The sequence below is a fragment of the Neomonachus schauinslandi genome, chromosome 1 (assembly GCF_002201575.2).
Source record: "Neomonachus schauinslandi chromosome 1, ASM220157v2, whole genome shotgun sequence".
NCBI lineage: Eukaryota > Metazoa > Chordata > Mammalia > Carnivora > Phocidae > Neomonachus > Neomonachus schauinslandi.
In genome coordinates, this window is record NC_058403.1 from 196,175,412 (window position 1) to 196,201,656 (window position 26,245).

A 26,245-nucleotide genomic window follows, 5' to 3' on the forward strand; every position below is an offset into this window, starting at 1 on the left:
CTCGATTCCAGCACCCTGGGATCATGACCTAAGCCGAAGGCAGACGCTTAACCATCTGAACCACCCAAGTGCCCCAAACAGGTCTCATTCTAAAGCTCCTCTCCCAAGGGCATAAACTAGGCCTGGGACTGCTACTCTGGAGTGGGGGCAGGAACAGTGTCTGCACTCTTGCTATACTTCTAATCCCACCCACCACTCCCAACTCTGTTAGGACCAGGAAGAAGGCAAGGAGAAAGATGATTCATTAAGAGACAACCCACGGCAAGATGGGTCATTCTCTCTTTGGTTAACCACAACTCCTATCCCTTTATACCAGGGTTTCTCAACATCAGTACTACTGACATTTGGAAGCAGATAATTCTTCATATGGGAGCTGTCCTGTACATTGTAGGATGTTTAGCAGCATCCTTGGCCTCTACCCAGTAGATGCCAATGGCAACAACAAAAATGTTTCCAGACACTGCCGAATGTCCAAAGGTTAGGGAAGGGAGAAGACGGTGTCAAAACTGCTTTCCCCCTGTGCCCCCCACTGTTAAGAACCACTGTCTTACAAAAACATTATTAGGCCAGTGTCGTTGTCCCTGCCGCCCGCCCCCCCCCCCCCCCCCCGCCCCCGCGCTGCTGTTGCTTCTTGGTTTAATGCTGACTAGCAAGTAGTCTCTTTGAGTATCAGGCATCCAAATGTCAGCCCTCTGATGGGAGAACACATTTGCTGGTTTACTGAAAAGCCCCACAGAAACTTCGCAGTGCCCAGGAGTGGGAAGTTTGAATCTGTCCCTATTTCCTATTCCTCAACCTCAACCCCAACCTCAGCCCTCCCCCTGCTGGAGCACTGACAAGACAGCTTAAGCCCCAGACACCTTCCAAAGCATCCATTCAATCCCAGACATTCACATACCTTCCCCTACCAATGAGCACCTCTAACCACCAAAAGAGGGTCTGGTGGGAGGACAAGTCAAATGATGCCTCTTTCCAAGAGAAGGGGACACTGCTATTCAAAAATCTCTGCATTCAAATTTGGTAAAGTGTTAACATTTGATGAATCTGGGTACAAAGCATATAGGTATTCTTTGCATTGTTTTTGCAACTTTTCAGTTAGTCTGAAATAATTTTTTTTTAAATGAACCTCAGTTAGTTAAATGTCTGACTCCTGATTTCAGCTTGTTTTATTTTTTTAAGATTTTATTTATTTGACAGAGAGAGAGAGAGAGCGAGCACAAGCAGGGGCAGCAGCAGAGGGAGAGGGAGAAGCAGGTTCCCCGCTGAGCACGGAGCCCGACACGGAGCTTGATTCCAGGACCCTGGGATCATGACCTGAGCTGAAGGCAGGTGCTTAACTGACTGAGCCACCCAGGCACCCCCAGCTTGAGTTTTGATCTCAGGGTTGTGGGATCATGCCCCATGTCCAGCTCCACGCTAGGCGTGGAACCTGCTTGGGATTCTCTCTCCCCCTCTGCCCTCTCCCCCCTTGCTCGCATGCATGTGCTGTGCACCCGCTCTCTCTCTCAATAAAAAAAGCACCTCAACAATCTTATTGGAGTAATAAGGATGTTCTACAACTAGATTATGATGATGGCTGCACAACTTGGTAAATTAACTAAGAACTGTTGAATTGTACACTTAAAGTGGGTGGATTCTATGATCCGTAAATTATCACAATAATTTTTTTCTTAAAAAAAAAAGAAAAAAAAAAAAGGACCCCTGTATTCCCCTTGTACTACAGGTTAAAGATGACAGCCACAATGTCAATGCTGCTGGAAAGAAGCCTCTGAGGAAGATATACAGGAAAGGAACCTATCCCAGCAGTGAACTGATCCTCACCCCACCTCCCACCCCAGCCCACCCCTGCTTTGAGCTTTGGTTAACAATTCTAGGAAAATAGGAAAGATCCACATTGGTACCTACTAACCATCCGATTACAGCAATATCACCTCTAAAAACCAGCCCAAGGATTTCCTAAGTGGCGTTTTTATTTAAAATCTACTTCCAATAGTTCTTATTAATTTCTAACTGTATGGATACTAAAGCAGAAAGCCCACTCAAGGGGCTCCTGGGTGGCTCAGTCGTTAAGCGTCTGCCTTCGGCTCAGGTCATGATCCCAGGATCCTGGGACTGAGCCCTGCATCGGGCTCCCTGCTCAGCGGGAAGCCTGCTTCTCCCTCTCCCCCTCCCCCTGCTTGTGTTCCCTCCTCGCTGTCTCTCTGTCAAATAAATAAATAAAATCTTAAAAAAAAAAAAAAAAGCCCACTCAACTCTACTGAGCAACTACCATGCACAAGCCACGTGGCCACTTCAACTGTGGTGTGTTACTCAATTCCAATCATCATCTTCCAGATTTTCAGCTTACGTGTTCTTCTGTGGTAAGCAGATACCATTAGCAAAGAAATTCTTCTTACATTTTAAGATTGAAGTTCTAAATCTCTAGCTTCCAGACAAATTGACAGACACCTTTTTTTTTTGTAGCTGAATCTGTGTTTTATTTTAGACCTGGACTCATTCCCACTGGACTGGGACCCTGAACTAATTTCCATGCTAATTTTAAAAACTTTTTTTAAAAAATGAGATACAGTTCACATACCATAAAATTCACTCTTTTATTGTGCTTTCTACAATGCAATGGGTTTTAGTATGTTCACAAGGTTGGTCAATGAGCACTACTATCTAATTCTAGAACACTTCATCACCCTGAAAAGAGACCCTATTACCTATTAGCAGTCACTCACTATTCCCTCTTGAGAGCACTTATCCCTAAGTGGCTGGTAACCAATAATCTACTTTCTTTTTTTTTTTTTTTAAGATTTTATTTATTTATTTTAGGGAGAGAGAGAGTGTGAGAGCAGGGGGAGGAGCAGAGGGAGAGGGACAAGAAGACTCTACACTGAGCATGGAGCCCGATTCAGGGCTCAACCTCACAACCTGAGACCATGACCTGAGCGGAAATCAAGAGTTGGATACTCAACTGACTGAGCCATCCAGGTGCCCCCAATAATCTACTTTTGTGATAAACTTCTTTCTCTTTTACTTATTTTCCTTTGGAAATAGCATTTATACAGATTAAACACAAATTTCACTTAGTCACAGAATTTGGTAAAATATACGTTATTAGGATATAACATTAGCATTGCTAATCTCATGTTGTGAGATTAAAAATAATTATTAATCTAGATAAGCTTATCCATGATTATCAAAATCATACCATCAATGCTCTTAACAAGAAATAAGTACATATTATATATAATATATATCTATCTCATACATAAATGAGTTAGAAGGTGAAACAACAGCAGCTGAACACTTGGCATGGGAAGAATGAGACACAAAGACACTTATAACCTCCAAGTTCAGGGGGTGTGTGGGTGGCTCAGTCAGTTAAGCATTTGCCTTTGGCTCAGGTCATGATCCCAGGGTCCTGAGATTGAGCCCCATGTCGGGCTCCCTGCTCAGCAGGGAGTCTGCTTCTCCCTCTGCCTCTACCCCTCCCCCCCCCAATTCGTGCTTGCCCGCTCGCTCTCTCTTACTCTGCTGCTAATAAATAAATAAATAATAAAAAAAATCTTAAAAAAAAAAAAACCCTCCAAGTTCAGCTCAGATGGAGAAGATACCTAATAACATTGAATGCCACAGGTAGCCTAAGAGAATTCTGTGATGGGACGAACAAGGCTCCCTCCACCCCCAGGAGGGCTGGCATGGCCACGATCCTCTCTTCCCTCACATGCCTGGATGGATGCCTGTGCACTCATCCCGCAGACAATGTTGGGATAGATGCTGCCCAGCCTTTTCCACTTTCAGTCCGGGCAGCCCAGTCTCACGATAGAGGTAATGGCACCAGCAACAGCACCATCAGAATTGGCTGCCAAAGATCTACCTGCCACCCAAAGCAGCACTACCACTTCTCAGGCATCCCTCAGTCCCAAGAGGCGAGTAAGCAATCAAGGAAAAGGAAGACAACCAGGCAGAGTCCAGTGTTAAAGAATCACTCTCTTCAGTACCTCTTCTGGTAGTGAGCACCCACCACAGGCTGACCACTGTACCAAGCGTTTCAGAGATTAATCTCACAACTGCTCTGAGGGGGGTACTATGATTATTCCTCCATTTTACAGATGAGACTCTGAGACTGAGAAGTTACAAACGAACTAGGAAGTGACAAAGCTGGAATTCTAAACCTCTCAGTGCTCCTAACACCCTACACTGTCTGGAAGTATACAAAATCATAAACCAAAGTTAAAATCAAGATCACAAACTGAACCGTGCCTTTGTATAACCCCTTAGATAGTTAATTAGAATTATACATATTCTGCTTGTTTTTTTCAATAACTGTCTGTAATCAAGTTCCAAAGGCCACAAGACTGAAAATTAGCACTTTACACAACCCCGTTTTTATAAAAAGTACAGACATTAACTAAAAATACCAGATGAAAGAGGAGGTACAACATCAAAGAAAAGACTAAAATACATAGGCATAGTTCCAATTTAGAACAAATTAAGAACTAAATTACTTCAATCTGGAGAAATGAACCATGATATATATACATGACAAAAATAATTATAAACCTCATCATAGGAGACACACTGGAAGTTCCCCTTAAAACTGACAAATGAGGGGTGCCTGGGTGGCTCAGTCAGTTAAGCGTCCGACTCTTGATTTTGGTTCAGGTCATGATCTCGGGGTCGTGATACTGAACCCCACATCGAGCTCTGTGCTAGGCGTGGATCCTGCTTAAAATCCTCTCCCCCACCCTCCGCCCACCCCTCTCGCTCACATATGTGTGCACTCTCTCTTAAAACAAAACAAAAAAACTGCCAAATGATTCAAGAAAATTAAACTGACCAGCTTAGAGCACCTCTTGTAATTCTTGCAGAAAGTCTGAGATATGGTAAAGCTAGGGGCTGGTCATCAGAGCTTAGGGTTTTAAGGCCACAGGCTAGGGGCACCTGGGTGGCTCAGTCGGTTAAGCTTCTGCCTTCAGCTCAGGTCATGATCCCAGGGTCCTGGGACTGGAGCCCTGCATCAGGCTCCCTGCTCAGCAGGGTGTCTGCTTCTCCCTCTGCCCTTTCCTCTACTCGTGCTCTCTCATTCACTTTCTCTCTCTCAAATAAATAAATAAAATATTTTTTAAAAAAGCCACAGGCTAGGTTTGGTCTAACCATACTCCATGTCCCCCATGTGGTGTGTCTGGCTCTTTCTCTTGGGAGAATTTAAGATTCGACGGCTAATGCAGCAGAAGCGCCTAGAGACCTGGAAGCAGTCCCCTGAGAATCAGTCCCAGTCAACAGGCTAAATGGGAAATACTGTTGATACAAAAATAATCCCCCTGGGTACTGCCACCAAATCCCTTTTTAGCCAGATACCCCAAGAAGCCAAGACTGAAGCTGCTGTCACTTAAGACTTTCTTGTTCCAGTCAGATGCAAAGTTGTTGTGATAATAACAACTATGGACTCAGTGTTCATGTGTGCCAGGCCCAGTTCTAATCGCCCTACATGCATTAACTCATTTAATCCCTAGATGTGTGAGAGGACACTGGGACACAGAGACATTAAGCCACTTGTCTAAATCACACAGAGAAAGGTGACAGAACAGAAATGAAACCCCAGGCAGTCTGCCTCCACATATTTAATTACTAAGATATACTGCCTCATGCCATTCAAGACTCAATTACTAGACAGGTAATTCTCTTAAATCCCGAGAGCAAGAATTTTCAGTAACTACTGATTTACACTCATTTTAGAATGCATTTTCCTTTCGATTTCCCACCAATAACCTCTACTGAGGACAATCAGAAGTACTGAAATTGAAGTTTCCAGGAAGAATGGCATAATTCAAGACATAAGTTATACAGCTGAGCCCTGGCTGGGGTGCCACATTCTCTTCAGTGAAGTAGTTTTGGGGTGTGGGTTTAGGCAACAACACAACCTTGCAGGAATTTATAAAGATTACTGCTTTTTTGTTACTCGGAATGTACACAACTTAAATACTGAAGTGTTTCATACAGTAATGCTATCAACCTGAGTAAGATTCCAACAAACTAGGTCTTCACCTATTTTTTCCACCATGGCCTCACAAATAAGTCTTCCAAATGTCCACCCTCCAAAACATACGCTTTCTGTTGATCTCATTTTAATCAAAAGACAGACACCATTTCAGATTTGGCTTCCTTTACATTATTTTCAGAACCACCTTGGACATCCTGGTATCTTCAAAAACCCAAATTCTCTTAACTTTGGTGACACAAAAAACACTATTTCATAAAATTTCATCCCCCTCTGTACCAGCAAAGGCCAGTGTCTCAAAGAATTTTCACGTTAGGTGATAATGGCATCTTTTCTTTCCACTTCATAAAGTCAGGCTGATTCTGTCATACAGCCAAGTCATCTTTGGCTAAAGAAGGCCACCAAAGCTAAGACAGCTGAAGTAAAAATTCCAGAGAAATGAATTCTTCCAGAGCTATCCTTTATAAGGGCATTTAGCATTTGGTTAAATGGGAACAGACAACAAACATCACACCTGCAAATGGAAGAAAATAAAATGCTAATTTCTGTAGACCAACTGACAACAGCTTGAAAGAGCTAGTACTGGGCAACCACTAAAAGGGATTGATACTCTAATACAGTGCTTCTTAGTCCCCTAAGTCCCAGTGCAATGGCACACACAGCAAAAGGAGATAATATTCACCCTCAAACCGCAGGGACTTGGACAACAAAGAAAGCCCAGGGTATATGACACTGCTAGAAATACTTTTCCCAGTAGGGGTAAAATAAAAACCCCTGCCTCACAGTGTTTGCTGGCTTTCTAATTCTAGACAGAGACGGTGAAGGTATGCTGACAGACCTCTGCTGGAAATGAATTGCCCAGACAGCTGCTGGCTAGGTTTTGCCCTGAGGAGTCTTCTTGGCCACAATGCTCAGTACTGCGGTAGAGTGTCCTACTGTCTGATGTCTCCATGAAGGCCCTGGAAAAGGGCTAGAGGGGCCCTGGTTATCATCCAGGACAACCTCTTGAAGGCACACATATACCACAGTATTTGATAAAGCAAGCTGGCAGAAGGCTCCTTTATTCCCTTCCCCTAGACTTGTAAGTATCAGTCAATGATAAATAGACATTTCACATCAAGAATCAGGATAAGCAAATAATTGTAAAAAAAAAAAAAAATTCAACCCAAAGCATTCGACAGAAACCTCCTCAGAAGCATATACACAGATTCTACTCAGAGGTGTCCAGCAGATGGTGACTCAGAATCTGTACCAATCTGGTCTGTAAGTAAAACCCGGATGGTAGGAGAATGAATGAATAGACAAAGACATTCATCTTCCATGAACACCTGCTTTATGCACTCTGAGAAGGACTTCTCTCACATTCTTAACATCTCTCCTAAGATTTTGTACTGTTACTGGGCATCTGAACCACATCCATTTCCTTAAAGAATATCCAGATATAAAAATAAATTTATTTTCCTAGAATTATGATTGGAAATTACTTGACATGCAGAAGGGAGAGGGAGCAGGAGATGATCATCTAATTTCAAATGCTTACTAGGTACCAGATCCTATGCTAAGTGTTCTGTACACATTATTCACCAAATGTAATGTCACTCCTCAAGAAGCTCACCTGACCACCCCATGTAAAATTGTCCCCATCATGCATTCTTTCAATACCCTGCTCCATTACCTTTACAGAACTCAGCACTATCTTATATTGTTTTATATTTGTCTACTTGCTTATGCTCTATCTCCTATCACTAAGACAGAAGTTATATAATGTCTTGTTTACTGAAGCATCTCCAGCATCCAGAAAGCTGCCTGACACACAGCAGGCATTCATGAACATATGCTCTCATTTAGTCCACACCAGAGCCCCATGAGGTACTGGTAACAGAGGGAACTGAGGCTGAGGGAGGTAAAGAAACCTGCCAGAGACAACCCAGCTAGGAAGTAACATCTGACTACAGAACCTACACTCCTCTTTGCCATGCTATAGTACCTAGGTACAAAAATTCCCCTGGAGATCCCATTCTCAAAAATCTTTCCATCAAAATGACTTGCACACATCTTAGTTGGGGTAAAGATTATTAGAAGGATGCTGAGTGGATCATAAAATCTATACAGTTCAGGAAAAGGATTCTGTTGTGTGGCAGTGCTAGCAATATGTCCTGTGTCCCATGACTAGGGGAAGAATAAAAAGCTAGGAAAGGAGGTTGACTGAATAAGGATATGGTGCTACCTTCTTTAGGAATTATTCCAGTGAATATTAAAAATGAGATCATACAAAAATTTGGAATTTGAGAGAACACCCCATGGGATCTATGAATACCACCATAATGTCTGTCACTTTCTTGGTCTAAGCTCCTGGAAGACAGAGGCTGTCTCTTATTTGTACTTCTACACAGAGTACCTTATGGTACATATGCATAAGGATAGCTACCTGTCAAAACATCCTATTTCACCCTGAAAGAACTTTGGCACAGCTCGTGCTTTGTTCTGGTATCTCATTCACCGGGCAGGAGTCGGTCAACAGGGACTTGGGAGCCCTAAGAATGTTCACAGAATGTGTGGGGAGGGTGGGAGTAGAGATGTTGAAAAGCCATACCCCCTCAATGAATATTTAATGTAGTTTTAGTACATTAAATGTACTAAATGTACATGTAAATTTAGAGTAAATGAATATTTTCCAGATATGGCTAAATGTACATGTAAATTTAGTGTAAATGAATATTTTCCAGATATGGCTCCAAAAGAAACCCTGCCTAGGATAAACCTTGTTTTTAAAGAAGGCTGTCCTGGTTCTATTTAACACTTCATCTTTAAGGGGCTAGAAACTTTAGGCAGGATTTTTTGTTGGGACAGAGGGAAGAGGCAGTTAAAACACAATATTGTTATTTTTTAAGATTGAAGATCAAATAGCTCTGATAAAAAGTAACACCCCTCTAGGAGAAACACACAGTTGGGAGAATGGTACAAAAGAGAACGGCATGGCATGTGCCATGGTTCCCCCATTTATGTTTCCACCACCCATAGTATTATTTAGCACAGTGATCGCACAGTGACAAAGGCCTTAATGATTATTTACTGATAACAAGACGTTCATGAATTAAATGAGTGTTCTCAAATTAGGATAGTCAGAATGGAATCAACCATAAGCATAAAGATTGGGACCTTCACTCTTCTCTCAAAATATTGGTAGGTGGCACAGTTTCTAACATAACTAATATCTATTAAATGACTGGCTTAATGATGGACAATGAACAAATCAGTCAACAAGAACTCTGTCAAGGGGGTATGGTCCTAATCCAGTCATTCTCTGAGGATCTAACAGTATTTATACTACTAATAATAGGTATGGATACGTCAAATTTTCCTCTAATTAGTGCTTGTTCCCAAAGGACTTACAGCATCTTATTTCCATACCCATAAGGGGAGAACATGGCCAAAGAAGGGAAAAGGTGAAGTATAATGAGCCATGCTGAATGGAACAAAGCTGATGAAAGGGCATCAGGCTCTAAGAGAGGAAGAATTCTCATGCAACACTACTCTTCTCTGGCAGAGCCTTAAGGGCTCTTACCCTTAAGGGCACACTGCATTCACAGTTAAGTACAAGCAGTGGATACATAAAAATCAAACTGTATCATTAAGCTTCTTTCTTCCACTTTACAGATGAAGGAACTAAGACACCACAAAGAAAATAACTTTCCCCAAGGAAACACCGTGACAAGAAGGATTCTATCCACTTCATAATTCCTTCCAAAACTACTAGGCAGGATTCAATTAAAAGTCCAAATGACAGTTCTAGGTGGCAAGCTGAATACAGCTAGATGTTTTAAACATAAGGTAAGTATAGATTCAGATTCACCAGCTCTGACTATATGCAGCCAAGAACTTGAGTACAAAACTCCAATCTGTAAAAGAACCATGATGAAGGCAATACACACGAACAAGCCACTCCTCTTTCCCTGATGGCCGTCTTGAGAAAGCAGCACATGCAGGCAGGACCTGAGTGACACAGGAGTTGCCATCAGTGGTCTTCACCCTAGGTCTGGGTATAAGTACTGAGCTAGAATTCCTGTGCCAGGCAGATCCTTGAGATCACAGACAGTCAAGGATCATTCTTTGCATTAGGATCTCCTTATCTGTCACACTCCAAACCTGTCATTTTTTCCCATCTACTGTCTTTGTCATCTAGTCCAACTGCACATGGGCTCTAGTTTTTAAAATACACTTGTGTCCATTAACTCTTACAGAGAAACCCTCCCAGCTTCTTCTGAAGTTTCTCCTCACAATCGCTTTCTGGTTGGAATGTGGTATGCTCCAAATACAGATTTCTAGTACCTTTCCAAAGTTCAATCATTTGAAACCCTCCCTCCCCATACATAAAAAATATATCCTTCCAGCATCATTTGACCGAAGTATAAAGCAACCTGGTTGGCCTCCATGCATCCGATGGCATCTTCCAAGAGTGAAAACTCCACGCAGACATAGCCATAGTCGTAACCTGGGGACAGCATTTAAATACAGACGGGAGTGGTGTTAGTGCCTTGCAAACACAAAAGACACACTTAAATCCCCTGTTTCTGAACCCCTTAACATAAGCCCTCCCAACTAGACCCTCCCTCCCCTATACTAGGCAAAGCTGCTACCCCAAACAGAAAAAAGTACTGAAGGAAAATCTGGATGTTTCTGGGCTTTGAGAGTCATTCCAAAATGGTTTTTTCTATTAACCAAGAAGATCTGCCCTCTTTAGCACTGATGGTCTGGTGAGGGTGCCCCAGAGTTAGGTAATCCCAAAGAAAGTTCAAGTGGGGACCCAGAACATTTCACCACAGGCTGAATCTTCTGGAAAAACAAAGTCAACAAGAACAGGAAAGTATCTGGGGGGGGGGAAAAAAAAAACGTAGCCCGAGAGGAAGGAGAAGCAATTATCCCAAAGCTATGCTAATAGTCACCACTTTTCAAGCAGAAACCACCTTCAAAGACAGAAGTGCTGCTGACAGACTGAGGCAACTATTCTGTTTGGATACCACAGGAGGCTTCTGGTTGGCAGGGGACAGACCATTTCAGGTCTCCTCTTTTTTTCCTTGTTTCAACTCAAGTCATAAACCAGCTTAAATCTTTATGAAAGGAAGAAGGTGTAAAAGCATAAATAAGTACAAATAGCTGGGTCCAAAATTGTGCTTGTGCACAAAGACTGGCGGTAGAGTAGGCTGGGGGAGAGATAGCAGTTGTTAGCAATCAGTACAAGTTCAAGAATCGTATAAACCACTGGAGTTATAGGACTCTTCACCTTTCTCCTAAGCAATGTCATGTGCAACTCTCATGACCCATGAGATTGGGAACTCATGGGATTTACAGGCTGCTGAGTTCTAATACGAACCCATCCTATAATTTCCCGGATACTGGTACCACATGACTACAAAAACGCACTTGGCAATACAATGCTCCACAATGGCTTCCACGCTTCCTCCACTGCCTCATAGGATAAAGAAGCTCATCTTTAGGAGTGATGCTGTGCAAATGAACAGCAAGAAAAAGATGCAATTTGTTCGGATGAGAAACCAAACTCAGGGAGGAGAAACAACACAAAACCCAGGCCAATTCTGAGCACAAAGTATATATAACAATAGGAAACTGAGTATCATTAAATCCAGGTATCAAAGACCAAAAAAATAAAAACAAAACAAAAACTAGAGCAACAGAAAATATAACTTAAAAACCAGACCGAATTTGGTGAGATGGGTTGGATTCCTTGTCACATGGAAGGAATGGCCTGAAATGTTTTGTTATGATGATAATAAAACTGTGACTTCAGACTTGTTAAACTCCAAGTTAAATACTCCACTCTTACAATGGTATCGGCTGATTCTTGCTTAGAATTTTAGGAAATGACCAAGAGGAAGAAAACAAATCTGCTAGAAATCCCAGCATCACCTTAGGTTGAGAGAGAGATTTTTCTATTTGATTTTACAGCTTTGACCAATATAGATTAAAACTAACCACTGCAACCTCTACTTAAATTTACTACAAAATCAGCCTCCTCTGATTAGTAACTATTTGAAGAAATGAAACTACTTTAAAGAAACAGTATATGTATTTATATATATCCTATTAACAATAGAAATTGTTTTGTTAGTTAATTCTGTTCAAGTGGATTTTCTTTATCAAACTCAGTGAAATTCTCCTACAGAAACTTTCTGCATTTTGGGGACCCCTGGGTGGCTCAGACTCTTGATCTCAGCTCAGGCCTTGATCTCAGCTCAGGTCTTGATCTCATCAGGGTCGTGAGTTCAAGCCCTGCATTGGGCTCCATGCTGGGTGTGGAGCCCACTTTAAAAATAAATAAATAAATAAATGAAAGAAAGAAAGAAAGAAAAAGAGGGAGAAAGAAAGAAAGAGAGAGAGAGAGAGAGAAAGAAAGAAAGAAAGAAAGAAAGAAAGAAAGAAAGAAAGCAAGCAAAGAAAAGAAAGAAAGAAAAAGAAAAAGAAAACTTTCTGCATTTTGTAAAGCGCTCTGAATGTTCTTGGAAAACACTGTAGAATAGCAGAAGCAACTAAGGTGCCTTTTATCAGCAAATATCTACTGCATACACTCAACTGCATGTCCACAATCAGAAAGGGGTAGCCATGGAACAAGCAGATATACTCTCAAGTGTGTTGGTTACCTCTACAGAGCATATCAAGGTCCAGGTGTGTAGAAAGCAACCCTCTCTACAGCTGCCAAAATGAAAAACACAGAGAACTAACACTACATTGGAAAAGCCCTGAGTTTCGTTTCTGCACTTAAAGAAGTAACTATTGTGGCCCAGAGGAGCGCACAGAATCTGTGGACAAAGAGAAAGAGAGATTTATGACAACATTCATACTTTACTAAAGAACAAACAAGACTTTGATACTACAGTCACTGGGAAGGAAAAGATACAGTTTGCAAGAGACATTATGAGCATCTCCATATACCAACTCTGCAATACATATGTTAACAATGTACTTCAGATTGAATATTAAATCCACAAGCTCAACATTCAATTTCTTTTGCCTGAAACTTTAGCTATTAAATAATACCAAAATTTAAGGTTTAATTATAATGCCTGAAACTTAAAAAGAAAAAAAAAAAAAGTACCCAATCTTGATCGTAGGGATTTTGTGTGTCAGACTCACAGTTGTACAAGGATTTTCAGGAATTGCCCAAATGGACAACAATACTAAATAATACTTAGTATGTAATACTTACAAGGCACTTGTTGGTGCAAGGCTGCATTCTAAACACTTAACACACACTAATTAAATCCTCACAATACTACCCTATGAGGTAAATACTATTAACCTCATTTTACCAATGGGGAAGCAGGCAAAGAAAGAGTAAGTAATTTCCTCAAAATCACCTCAGGGATAAGTAGCAATACGGGCTCAGAGCCAGGCAGTCCAGATTCAAACTGATGCTGTTAACTGGTACACTGATAGCCTCTCACCTTTAAATAAAATCCTAGACTGATAGAAGTAATCTGAACTCTGAACTTTACTAAGCCCTGCCACAGAAAGAGTCCCACATGCCCAAGCACAGATAAGACCATGTCTATAGTTGAGAAATATAGAAATCTGCAGCACACCAGTTACCCCTATTCTAAAATACCTATAGCAGAACCTTGTGCGTGGACCCAAGTATGCAAGTTAGAAGGCATTTACACTCATGGACTGCTATACTGGCTACCAAAAGTCTTCCGCAAAGACAAAAATCCAAAAGTCTTGTTGTAATGATAGCTATAAAAATTATAATACAGTAAGATACTTGATATGGGATATTTAATAGAGCATATTTTAAAAGCTTTAAAAATGAGGACAATTATATAAAATGTGTATAGGAAAAAGAACTGAAATTTTAAATACTATGAAGTCACATCTAACTCAGAAGTTAGAGATAAATAAGTCTGCATATGAGATGAAAACTTCATGCATTGTCAAAATCATACTCGAACACCCCAACTTGAAGAACAACATACCATCTCTCAATATAGGTTAAGTCCAACACTGCCAGTTTTTCCTCCAGCGTCGCAACAGATCGCTTTCCTTTTGGTTGACACCAGATGAAGAAGCTGGCTTGCATTTAAGGGCCATAATGTATGAAAAACATATCACTTTAAATAACAGAATCACAGCTAGCACAGTGAATGCTCACACTTAGGGAAACTTGGGAGACAGAGACTAACTGAAGCCATGACTGAGTCACATCCCACCTCTCATGCTCACTCCATGAGAGGGAAGATGGGGTTGGGAGAGGGGTTGAGCAAGCACAGGTGAATATACGGAAATCTGAAAATGATGTAATGCAACACAACTGTACACGAACATGATTACAGTGGTTGTATTGTTACAGTGGGATTTCTTTTTAATTCCTCAGATGTAATTTTATAATTCACAGAATAAGTTCTAGTAGACCTATTCCACCCACAGACCTAAACATTCTGAAAACGACCAACCAACCTTGCATTCAGAATTGCTAGGAACCAGGGTGCCTGGGTGGCTCAGTTGGTTGAGCGACTGCCTTCGGCTCAGGTCATGATCCTGGAGTCCCGGGATCGAGTCCCGCATCGGGCTCCCTGCTCGGCAGGGAGTCTGCTTCTCCCTCTGACCCTCCTCCCTCTCATGCTCTCTGTATTTCATTCTCTGTCTCAAATAAATAAATAAAATCTTTAAAAAAAAAAAAAAAGAATTGCTAGGAACCATTTAGGAATCATTAAGAGGGTAAACTCGGTGTTAACAGTCCCATAGATAGATTCTGACCTAAGGAGTAAAAAAAATCTTTTATTACCTTTTTCTTCTATTGCCACATGCTAGAAGTCTGGTGGGCTGATGGGTCTTTGTGCTTATTTATATGACTATTAAAAAAAGCATATTTTACTCCATTTTCTAACCTAACTAAATGTATAGATTGCTCATAAAAATGTGAATGCTCCTTACAGGTTTTTTTGTTTGTTTGTTGGCAGCTGAGAAGGATGAGAACAGGGAAAGAAGGAAATCTATAAAGGTAACATTAAAATTTCAATTCTTCTTCATATTCATTAATCATATGATTGCCTATTACCCAAAAAAGTATCTGTGATAAAAGCTAACAGGTGCTTAAGGGGGAACAAGGTACAGAAAACAAAGCCCTAATGAATAATATCCAATATCTTTTAGTCTCTGCTCCTAAAAAAGCTGACTCAGAGATGCTGACAAACATGGCCCTTAATTGTTCAAGTCACCTGTAATGTCTATGCCAAGCCCAGCTTTTATAATAATTATACAGCAATATTTACTTAGGCAAATGAGATGAGCAGCCTTCTGTTCGAACTAGTCTAGAAAAGCCCAACTAGCATAACCAAGTCCAGCTGATCTTTCCAGTAGGTACGCTGATAAAGCCAAGAATATACATACCAACTATGGAATGTAAAAAAGGAATCAGGATTTTAAAGGACATAAGGGGAGGGGAATCATGATGAGCACTGAGTAATCTATTGCTGAATCACTATACTATATACCTGAACTATATATGCCACCCAGGTGTCCCCAATGTACAAGATTTCTAACAGGTACTTTGCTCTGTTAAAGCCTCAAGCCGGGGTGCCTGGGTGGATCAGTTGGTTAAGCGGCTGCCTTTGGCTCAGGTCATGATCTCATGGTCCTGGGAAAGAGACCCGTCTCGGGCTCCCAGCTCAGCAGGAGTCTGCTTCTCCCTCTGCCCCCACCCCTGCTCATGCTCTCTCTCTCAGTTAAATAAAATCTTAAAAAAGAAACACCTCAAGTGAATATGCACCTGCAGCTTGCATTATGAAAATTAGGAAAATATCTGATTTATAGGTCAACCTACTATCTGAGAGGAACACAACTGGACTCCATGAAATACATCATTTCGACATCTTACAAGCACTTTCAACCCTCTTCCCCTCAACTATTCACATAAGGCTTGCTGGTTTATAATAAAAGATGAAATGAGGAAGATACAGAGTCATGATTACTTGCTAAATTTTTGAAAACTGCATATGGTTCTATTTTATTTAGTGCTCCATCTGTGCCAACTGGTTATTAAAAAAAAAAGGAGGGGGGTGGTTGTATTTTCAAGTAGCTTTCAAAGTCCAAAATTAATCTTAGGGTTACTTCATCTTAATGATGGTTGTCTGGGCCCAGGATATCATTTGTTAGGAAAATCTCACCCTTATTTAATTCATTTTAATTCCAATGACATTAACAACGTTATGTAAGCACATTGGAAGGGTATGTCCTTGACATCAGAGAGGTTTTGTTTTTTTTTTCTTCCAGATTTTGTTTATTTATTTGGGAAAGAGAGAGAGAGAACTAACAACAGTGGGGAGGGGCAGAGGGGGAGAGAGAGAAGCAGACTCCCCACTGAGCAGGAAGCCTGATGCGGGGCTCAATCCCAGGACCCAGAGATCGTGACCTCAGCGGAAGGCAGAAGCCCAACCGACTGAGCCACCCAGGCGCCCTGAGCTCTTTTCATTTCTATTATCTCCAACACTAGCATAATACCTGGTACACGATGGTGCTCAGTTAACACCACAGCAACTGTAAGGAGTTTCTTCACTGGAGCAACACACAAGAAAAGTAACTTCTCCAGTTTGTACATATGCAGAAGCTAACTCATCATGTGCTTTCAGTCGAGCCACTTCTCTCTAGGCCTGGGTTATTCATATGCCAAGTTGCAATGACGGTAACTCCTTTGCAGGGTGGTTTCAGAGTGCATGAGATAATGCATTTCAGAACCCCCACATTTCTATTACAAAGCATTATCAGGGACTAAAGATCAGACAGTACCTGTGTTGGTGCTCCTCAAATATGCCCCAGTATTAAAATTTTATTTTTTTAAAAGATTTTATTTATTTGAGAGACAGAATGAGAGAGAGAGAGAGAGAGAGTGCACATGAGAGGGGGGAGGGTCAGAGGGAGAAGCAGACTCCCTGCTGAGCAGGGAGCCCGATGCGGGACTGGATCTGGGGACTCCAGGATCATGACCTGAGCCGAAGGCAGTCACTTAACCAACTGAGCCACCCAGGCACCCAACCCCAGTATTAAAATTTTAGCACTGATGAATTGCCTCACTGATTTCTAGTTTATGCTAAGAATATATCTGTCTTCCCCATAGATCACAAAGCTATTTTCATTTTTTTTTTTTAAGATTTTATTTGACAGAGAAAGACACAGCGAGAGAGGGAACACAAGCAGGCAAGTGGGAGAGGGAGAAGCAGGCTTCCTGCTGAGCAGGGAGCCCAACGTGGGACTCTGATCCCAGGACCCGGGGACCACGACCCGAGCTGAAGGCAGACACCCAACGACTGAGCCACCCAGGCACCCTAAAGCTATTTTAATTTCAAGTGGGGAAAAAATATGGCCCACAAACATTTTTCCATTGCCCGGACCCTAGTGCAAATAAAAGGACAAGTCACCACTGTTCTAAGGGGCTCTGGGAAGGTTCCACAAAGATAGTGGCTTCTGAGTTGGAAGTTGCTCAAGATGAGAACAGATCGCACTAGTCCAGCCATTTACCTATTCCGGAAGTAAAATAGCATCCAGAGAAGAGTCAGACAACTGGCATTCCCTGAGACTCACACTCTGACCAGACCGTAAGCCTAGGTCACCTATACCTTGTAACAGAAAACTGATGCCCAACTAAACGTACTAGATACCAGCGAGATCCACATTTGGGATCCCCATCTGTGGTAATATAGAAAGATACTTGGTCTCTGTTCCAGTTTCCTGGCATGGAGTTCTTAAAACTCTTGGAATTTCCTGAATGATAAGGGTGATATGAGTGCCTTTTGTTCTAACGAGGTGACTCTTGGCGGGCTCCTAGATAGCATCAGGATGGGGCCTGGTGATCAGAATGTCCAAGCCTTGATCCGAAGCTTGGTACTTTCAGCCTAACCCCTCCTATTTACGGGAGGGGAAAGGAGCTGGAATTTAAGCTAATCACCAGCAGCCACAATGATTTAATCAATAATGACTACGTAATGGAACCTCCCATAAAAACCCCTCAGTGATGGAATTTGGAAAGCTTCCACGCTGGTAAAAGCACCCACATGCATCTGTGTGCAATTTTCTCTACTTCTTGTCTGATCATTTCCTGTTAACACCCATGAAAAGTCCTGTTTTATTTATTTTTTATTTTTTTTAAAGGTTTTATTTATTTGACAGAGCACAAGCAGAGGGAGAGAGAGGGAGAAGCAGGCTCCCCGCTGAGCAAGGAGTCCGATGCAGGACTCGATCCCGGGCCGAAAGCAGCCGCTTAACTGACAGAGCCACCCAGGCGTCCCAAAAGTCCTGTTTTATTTTAACTCTCTGAAAATAAGGGGACATCATTAACAATTACTTGCTGACCTCTCTGACCAACGATTATCTCCAATCATTCATTTAGGTATTCTTTTTTTTTTTTTAAAGATTTTATTTATTTATCTGTCAGAGAGAGACACAGCACGGGGAGCAGCAGGCAGAGGGAGAAGCAGGCTCCCCACTGAGCAGGGAGCCCGATGTGGGACTGGATCCCAGGACTCTGGGATCATGACCTGAGCCGGAGGCAGACGCTTAAGCGACTGAGCCACCCAGCTGTCCCAGATGTTATTCTTTTTCTAAGCCCGTTAACTCTAAAAGTCCTATGTTTGTCATCCTCTAGTGACTTTAGGATTAGAAATAACTGAACATTTTTTGGGACGCCTGGGTGACTCAGTCAGTTGGGCATCTGCCTTTGGCTCAGGTCATGATCCTGGGGTTCTGGGATCGGGTCCTGAGTCAGGCTCCTTGCTCAGCTAGGGAGCCTGCTTCTCCCTCTGCCTGCTGCTCCCCCTGCATGTACTCTTGCTCTCTCTCATGCGTGCTCTCTCTCTCTGGCAAATAAATAAATCTTTAAAAAAAGTAAAAAGAGGGACGCCCTCTTTTTTTCCTTTCCAGCCAGGAAACTGGAACACCACTGGGTGGCTCAGTTGGTTAAGCGGCTGCCTTCGGCTCAGGTCATGATCCTGGAGTCCCGGGATCGAGTTCCGCATCGGGCTGCCTGCTCGGCAGGGAGTCTGCTTCTCCCTCTCCCGCTCCCCCGTCTTGTGCTCTCTCTCTCTCTCTCTCTCTCTCTCTCTCAAATAAATAAATAAAATCTTTGAAAAAAAATAAAGAAAAAAAAAGAAAAGAAATAACTGAACATTTTTCATCAAGTTATTCAGAGTGGTAAACTTCAAACTTTCAGCCAAAAAGAACCCATGATCCCTTAAAAAAAAATTGATTTATAAGATATTGTGGCCTATTCAGATGAGTACAGAAAAGTCAACCCATATACCCATTTTCCACAGAAACTGAAGCCCCTAAGGTCAAAGATTACAATGCTCGTGATCACCAACGTATCCTCTGCATCTCAACATGTTATAACTATTGGTTGGATAAATAAATCAATAAACAAACAATAACATTCTCTAGTAGTCTGTAGAGCCATACACTAATCAGAATGGCACATATTTGGTAGGTAACACCAAAGAATGAATCATAACCTTTTCAAGGTTATAGGGTGCTATTTTATTTTTAAAAGATGAAAATACAACATTTTCTAAGCATACCATAATGAATTGAACTGAGACTAGGGACAATCAATTATGAACTCCACCAATAACGTGTAAGTACCAGTTAGTAGGCCATTAATATCTGCACTGAAGCTCCGTAAATATTCTATATACTCATGAAAATGCTGTTAAGAAATCAATCTTTATATGACTTGTCAACCAATTTTCAAGGCTTATTTTCGAAAATTGAGATATAATTTATACCATAAAATATACCGTTTTAGAGTATACAATTCAGGGGCACTTGGCTGGCTCAGTAGGTGGTGTGCGACTCTTGGTCTCAGGACTGTGGGTCCAAGCCCCACGTTGGGTGTAGAAATTACGTAAAAATAAAGGGGCGCCTAGGTGCCTCAGTCAGTTGGGCATCCAACTCTTGGTTTCAGCTTGGGTCATGATCTTGGGGTGGTGAGACTGAACCCTGTGTCAGGCTCCCCACTTAGCGCAGAATCTACTTGTCCTTCTCCCTCTCCTACCTGCCTCTCTCATAAATAAAAATAAAATCTTTAAAAAGAAATCTTAAGGGATGCTTGGTCAGTTAAGTGTCTGACTCTTGATTTTGGCGTAGGTCATGATCTCAGGGTTGAGACGCAGCCCGTGTCAAGCTCTGCACTGGGTGTGCAGCCTGCTTAAGATTCTCTCTCCCTTTCCCTCTGCTTCTCCCCACCTCCCTCCAAAAAAATCTTAAAAATAAAATGAAACAAAATAAAGTGTACAATTCAGTGGTATATTTACAAAGTAGTGTCACCATGACCACTAAGTAATTCCAAGAAGGCTTACATGTAAATTAGATAGAAGACCTAAATGCTAACATGAGAAACAAGGAAGCAGGTAAAAATTGCTTTAATTTACATTTTGAGGGTGGAGAATTTAAGCTAGAAAGGGTGAGCACAGATCAGATGTTCTGGTGCAAGGAGAAAGTTAAAAGAAGAAGCCAATGTATTTTCATATCCTATAAATAGTTTGTATGTATGGCCTCTATCTTGATAGTGCCCATTGAAGGTAATTGTACAATGACTTTTCCTCCATGGACTGAAGCTGGGAGTCACTGTCATGCTACGTTCCCATGCTATGTAGTTTAGGTAGAGATCTCCAAGACTACACAGTCTACCAACCAAAAAGCACTAAGGTGGTGGTCCTTGTTTCTGAATAAAATGATGTCTTGGGTTGTGAAGATGTTCCATTATCAGATCTAGAATGAAACTCCAGGGGCACCTGGGTGGCTCAGTTGGTTAAGCATCTGCCTTCGGCTCAGGTCATGATCTCAGGGTCCTGGGATCAAGCTCCACGTCCGGCTCTCGGCTCAACAGGGAGTCTGCTTCTCCCTCTTCCTCTGTGCTCTCTCTTTTTCCCTCTCTCTCCCTCAAATAAATAAATAAAATCTAAAAAATAAAATAAAACTTATAGAATGAAACTCCATACCCCAAAGCCCCAAGGAATGGAATAATGCAGGCAGTCCAATAAAAGTCAACAATAGGGCGCCTGGGTGGCTCAGTTGGTTAAGTGACTGCCTTCGGCTCAGGTCATGATCCTGGAGTCCTGGGATCGAGTCCCGCATCGGGCTCCCGGCTCAGCGGGGAGTCTGCTTCTCCCTCTGACCCTCTTCCCTCTCATGCTCTCTCTCAAATAAATAAATAAAATCTTTAAAAAAAAAAAAGTCAACAATAATATTAAAACTTCCCTTCCAGGGCTATAGATTACCACAGCCATCCTTCATAACCTAAGTGGTTTCAACAAAGGAGCTTAAACTGGAGAACGAGTCAGCTCCCAGAACAGAAAATGAGTTTCATCTTAAGTGTAAGGAAAGCTAACCACCCCAAAGAAAAAGGCTGCTTTGGTTAAGCCAGTAATCCTAAAGTACTGCTTTCCAAAAACAGTACTGAGATTCTACCTTTTTAAAAAAGATTTTATTTATTTATTTATTTATTTATTTATTTATTTATGGGGGGGGGCAGAAGAGGAGGGAGAGGGATAAGCAGACTCTGCACTGAGCACGGTGCCTAACACGGAGCTCGATCCCACACCTCTGACATTACAACCTGAGCCAAAACCAAGAGTTACAGATGCTTAATCGACTGAGCCACCCAGGTGCCCCAAGACATTCTTATTTTCAAAGCTTTTCATCTTTGCTTAAGGCTCCCCTGTAAACATCCTCCCTAAATGTGGTACCAAACCTAGTAAGACTCCTGGATGAAAACACCTGCAGTTTTAGAAATGTGACAAGTAAATGTGATACTTTCTGATTAGCCTATGGTCAGTTTTCCCCTAAGACCTAAAAATATTAGTCTATTCTATAAATGCCAAAAATACTGCAAAAAAAATGTGTATTTGCATTTTTCCAACTCTATTTTTTCTAAATGAGGTTAAGCTATTGTGTCTTCAGCTACTCCATTTGGAATACCATAAACTACACATCTTGTATCATCAGTGTCAATCCATTTCACAATGGATTTCTGCCCCTAAAGTGACAGATTCTCTCTGGGTTTTTCTTCTTTTCTTAAAACTTCTATTTTATCAACATGGTGGTAAAAACCATTTCAACTGTGAAAAATGAAAGGATATGATATGATATAAGCCTGTTACCCAGGGCCACAGAAAAAGTGCCCATTCATTATATGAACGCTGCCAGACTCAATGCAAGATACTCCTTCTTCCTAACACCACCTCCATTAGCCTTCTAACTTTGCTATGCTAATTAATAAAACAGTTCTGTAATAATTCTGTAACACTTCAGTCACTATGGAGAATTACTTTCTATGTTTGAGACTTTTAGGAAACATAATCCAGAAACTGTATTATTTTTGCTTAAATAATACAAATTCCTTTGGAAAAAGCATCATAGCAAGCTTGTATACTGGATAGCATGTAAATCCATCTAAAAACCAAGAACAATTCTGTCTGTATTCATAAGTTACAGATACACTTTGGGATACCTGGGTGGCTTAGTCGGTTGGGCTCTGCCTTTAGCTCGGGTGGTGATCCCAGGGTCCTGGGATCAAGCCCCACGTCAGGCTCCCTGCTCAATGGGGAGTCTGCTTCTCCCTCTGTCTCTCCCTCCCTCTGCTTCGGGGCTCGTGCTCTCTCTCAAATAAATAAAATCTTTTAAAAAATGGTATTAAAGTTACAGAAACACTTTGAGAATGAGAACATCTACCACCATTCCACGATCTCTGGAGGAAATATGCTACATAAACAGAAAGTACAACTAAGGGCATAAAATAGCATCAACCCTACTCTAGCTCCTGCCCCAGCTCAGTACAGCAGAACTGGTATCAGGTAGGCAAGGCAGGTGTTTGCCATGGGCTCCTAAAGCCCATAAGCATTAGCCTTTTTGACTTAAAGAATGTCCACCTGCTTGCTAAGTCTCTTTTAAACTGTGCCAAAAAGTTCTAGAATAAAGAATATAATTAATCTAATGCAGTGGTTCTCACAATTCAGGGCACATCAAAATCACGTGGACGACTTGTTAAAGCAAAGAAGGCTGGGCTTTGCCCCCAGAGTTTACGATCTGGTAGGTCTAAAGTGAGGCCTGAAAATTTGTATTTCTTTTTTTCCTTTTTCTTTCTTTCTTTCTTTTTTTTTTTGTCGGGGAGTGGGGGGAGAGAGCACAGCAGGGGAAGCAGTAGGCAGAGGGAGAAGCAGGCTCCCCACTGAGCAAGGAGCCCGATGTGGGACTCGATCCCAGGACACTGGGATCATGACCCAAGCTGAAGGCCAAGGCTTAACCAACTGAGCCACCCAGGCGTCCCAAGAATTTATATTTCTAACAAGGTCTGAGGTAGTGCTGACACTGCTGGTCCAGAACCCACTCTGAGAACCATTGTTCTATTGTTCACAGAAGCTGTTCATTGTAGTCTTTATCTTGCAAGAATTCTGATCACTTAACAATAAAATACATCAGCTGTACTGTCAGTTTTTCAACTTTTTATTGAAAATCATTTCCAAGTTACAAAAAGTTGCAAGAATAATAGCACAAAGAACACACGCATGGACCTGTTACCCAGATTCAGCTATTGATATATTTTGTCATATCTACTGTATCATTACTCTCTTCCTCCCCTGTCTATATACATCAAATATTTTTCGCTAAATCACATGAGAGAAAAAAAGCATGCACCATGGTCCTCCACCCGTAAAAACCTCAGTTGTATTTCCTAATAAGCATGTTCTCTTATATAAACACAGTAGTTACCAATTTCAGTGAATTTAACATCGATACACCACTATCACAATCCATATAGAGAATAGTTCCATTGTGCCCAAAATTCCCTCATGCTTCCACTTTACAGTCGACTCCTTCCCCAACACCCTGGCAACAACTATTTTCTATTCCTATCATTTTGCTTTTTCCAGAACGTCACAGAAATGGAATCATATAGTCTGTAGTCCTTTTAAAAATTATGATCAAATACACATAACATAAAATACACCATTTAACCATTTTAAAGTGTGCAATTCAGTGGCATTTAAATACATTCACAATGTTATGCAACCATCCCCACTATCTGGTTCCAGAATATTTTTATCACCCCAAAAAGGAAACCTTATACCCATTAAGCAGTTACTCCCCATTTCCCCGTTCTCCAGCCCCGGCAACAACCAAGCTACCCAATCTGCTTTCTTCTTCTATGGATATGCCTATTCTGGATATTTTATATAAATGGGATCATACAATATGTGCTCTTTTGTGCCTGGCTTCTTTCACTCAGCACAATGTTTTCAAGATTCATCCAAGTTATAAGCATGTACCAGTATTGCATTCCTTTTTATGGTAATGTGTAGCCTTTTCAGTCTGGTTTCGTTTACTCAGCATAATACCTGAGATTCCTCCATGTTGTTATGTACATGTGTAGTTTCGTTGTTTTTATTGCTGAGTAGTATTCCATTGTATGTACATACCAAAGTTTGTTCATTTGGTCACCAAAAGACATTTCACTCTTGATACTTCTCCCAGGAATGTAATCATTTTACTCAAGGAATTTACAATTAATGGGGTTATAATATATTTGCAAACGGCAAAAGAAAACTCAAATATATACAACATATGTAGATTCATAATTCCTTTTCTGCGATTCCAAAATCCCTTAAATAGTAAATTGTTTGGTAAATTTTCAAATCATCTGAAGTCATTTGGAGACAAATCCTGACCTGTAGTATACTGAGTCTCTTTACAGTCTTTATTTAGTCCTCTTAGTGAGAATATTCATATATTTTGCTGCAGAAGTATTATTATGACTGATATACATCCCACTGGGGGATATAATTCATATATGATCTAGGTACCGCATTACCTTTCTGTATTCAGAAAAAGTCATAAACTTATTTGACCCCACAGATTTTGGATAAAAGTTGTGGCCCTGTACTCACACAGCTCTAAGTGAAACAAAAATTAAATCAATGTAAATTACTAGAGTCAATGAACAGGCATTAATCTTTTCTCTCCATTACAGACTGGCTCCCCATTACACCAACTAAAACTCTGCCCTACAGTCCCCTTCTTATGAGCAATGCCCATCCTGCATGGTCTCTGCAGGTTATCACAAGCCTAAGGAAACAGACTGCCATTTATAAAAGTCACCTCTTCCACTAAAATACACATAGAGTCTTTTAACAAGCAAATGTTAAAAACATTCTTAAAATATCTGATTGCTCCAAGGCGTATTCTTCAGCAGATGTAAGGCTGCACTGCTCTGAAACCTAAATGACCCTTTAACGTTCCTCACCTGAGAGGAGAACGCAGCTGCTCTCCATACACATCACAGACACTTACTCATTCCATGCATACTGGGAACTCAGCAGTGCCAGGGAGAGTGGTAAGCATGGGGGTAGCAGGAGGGAACAAGATAGACAAGGCTCCCACTGACATGGACCTAACTCTCTGGGAGGAATAAGACACAAAACCACTGAGAAAATATCAAAATGATCGATCCTATGACAACAAACCAGGATATGATGAAAAACAATCAGGGAGTGATTTTGGATTGGATGGTGAGGTAAGGCCTTGAGAGGTGAAACTGAAGCCAAGAACTAAATCCCAGAAGACAAGTGAGGATCAGAGGGAAGAACAGTGCAAGGGCCTTGAGAGAGAAAGAAGTCTGTATTGGTTAAGCCTATAGAAAGGCTCAGTGTGGCTAGAGCATATAAGAAAGGTGGAGAGCAGTACGGGATGAGGTCAAATAGCCAAGGGCCAGGTCATGCAGGATTCTGTAAGTCAGAACAAAGAATTGCGAATTTCTTCCAAATGAGATGGAAAACCATTAGAGGATTTTAGGCATGGCAGTAACATGATCTGACGGATATCTTCAAAAGTTCATTCTATTTGCCATGAAGAGACGGGTAAGATGGGACTGGTAATCCAATTCTCTCATTAAAAAAAGAACCATGTATACATATTTAATGCACTGTCACTTCATATAGTAAAATGCCAAGGAAAGATTATATCTCCTGAAAGGTGATTTTTTTTTTTTAACGACTGTCTTGATTTCACGTGAGTATCAATGTCTTTGGTCTGCCAATTATGTTTCTAATAGCTACTAGAGCAAGTAAATTTAAGAACTTCTTCTATGGACCTTATACATTAAGTATTGCTCTGCTAATAAATCTGACAATAGAAAGTCAATGAGTACTAAAGAAATGAAGAGTTTAAGTTGCTATTTGAACATCAAAACATCTCTACTTT

General features: G+C 41.2%; 1 protein-coding gene across 1 annotated transcript in view; it reads right to left on the bottom strand.

Annotated features, from left to right (window-relative positions):
• RBM6 (RNA binding motif protein 6) overlaps window positions 1-26,245 on the bottom strand; it is a 76,708-nt gene that overhangs the window by 44,966 nt on the left and 5,497 nt on the right. Inside the window, 1 exon segment of the mRNA XM_021686877.2 lies at window positions 10,408-10,481. Coding sequence (XP_021542552.2) covers window positions 10,408-10,481 — 74 coding nt within the window.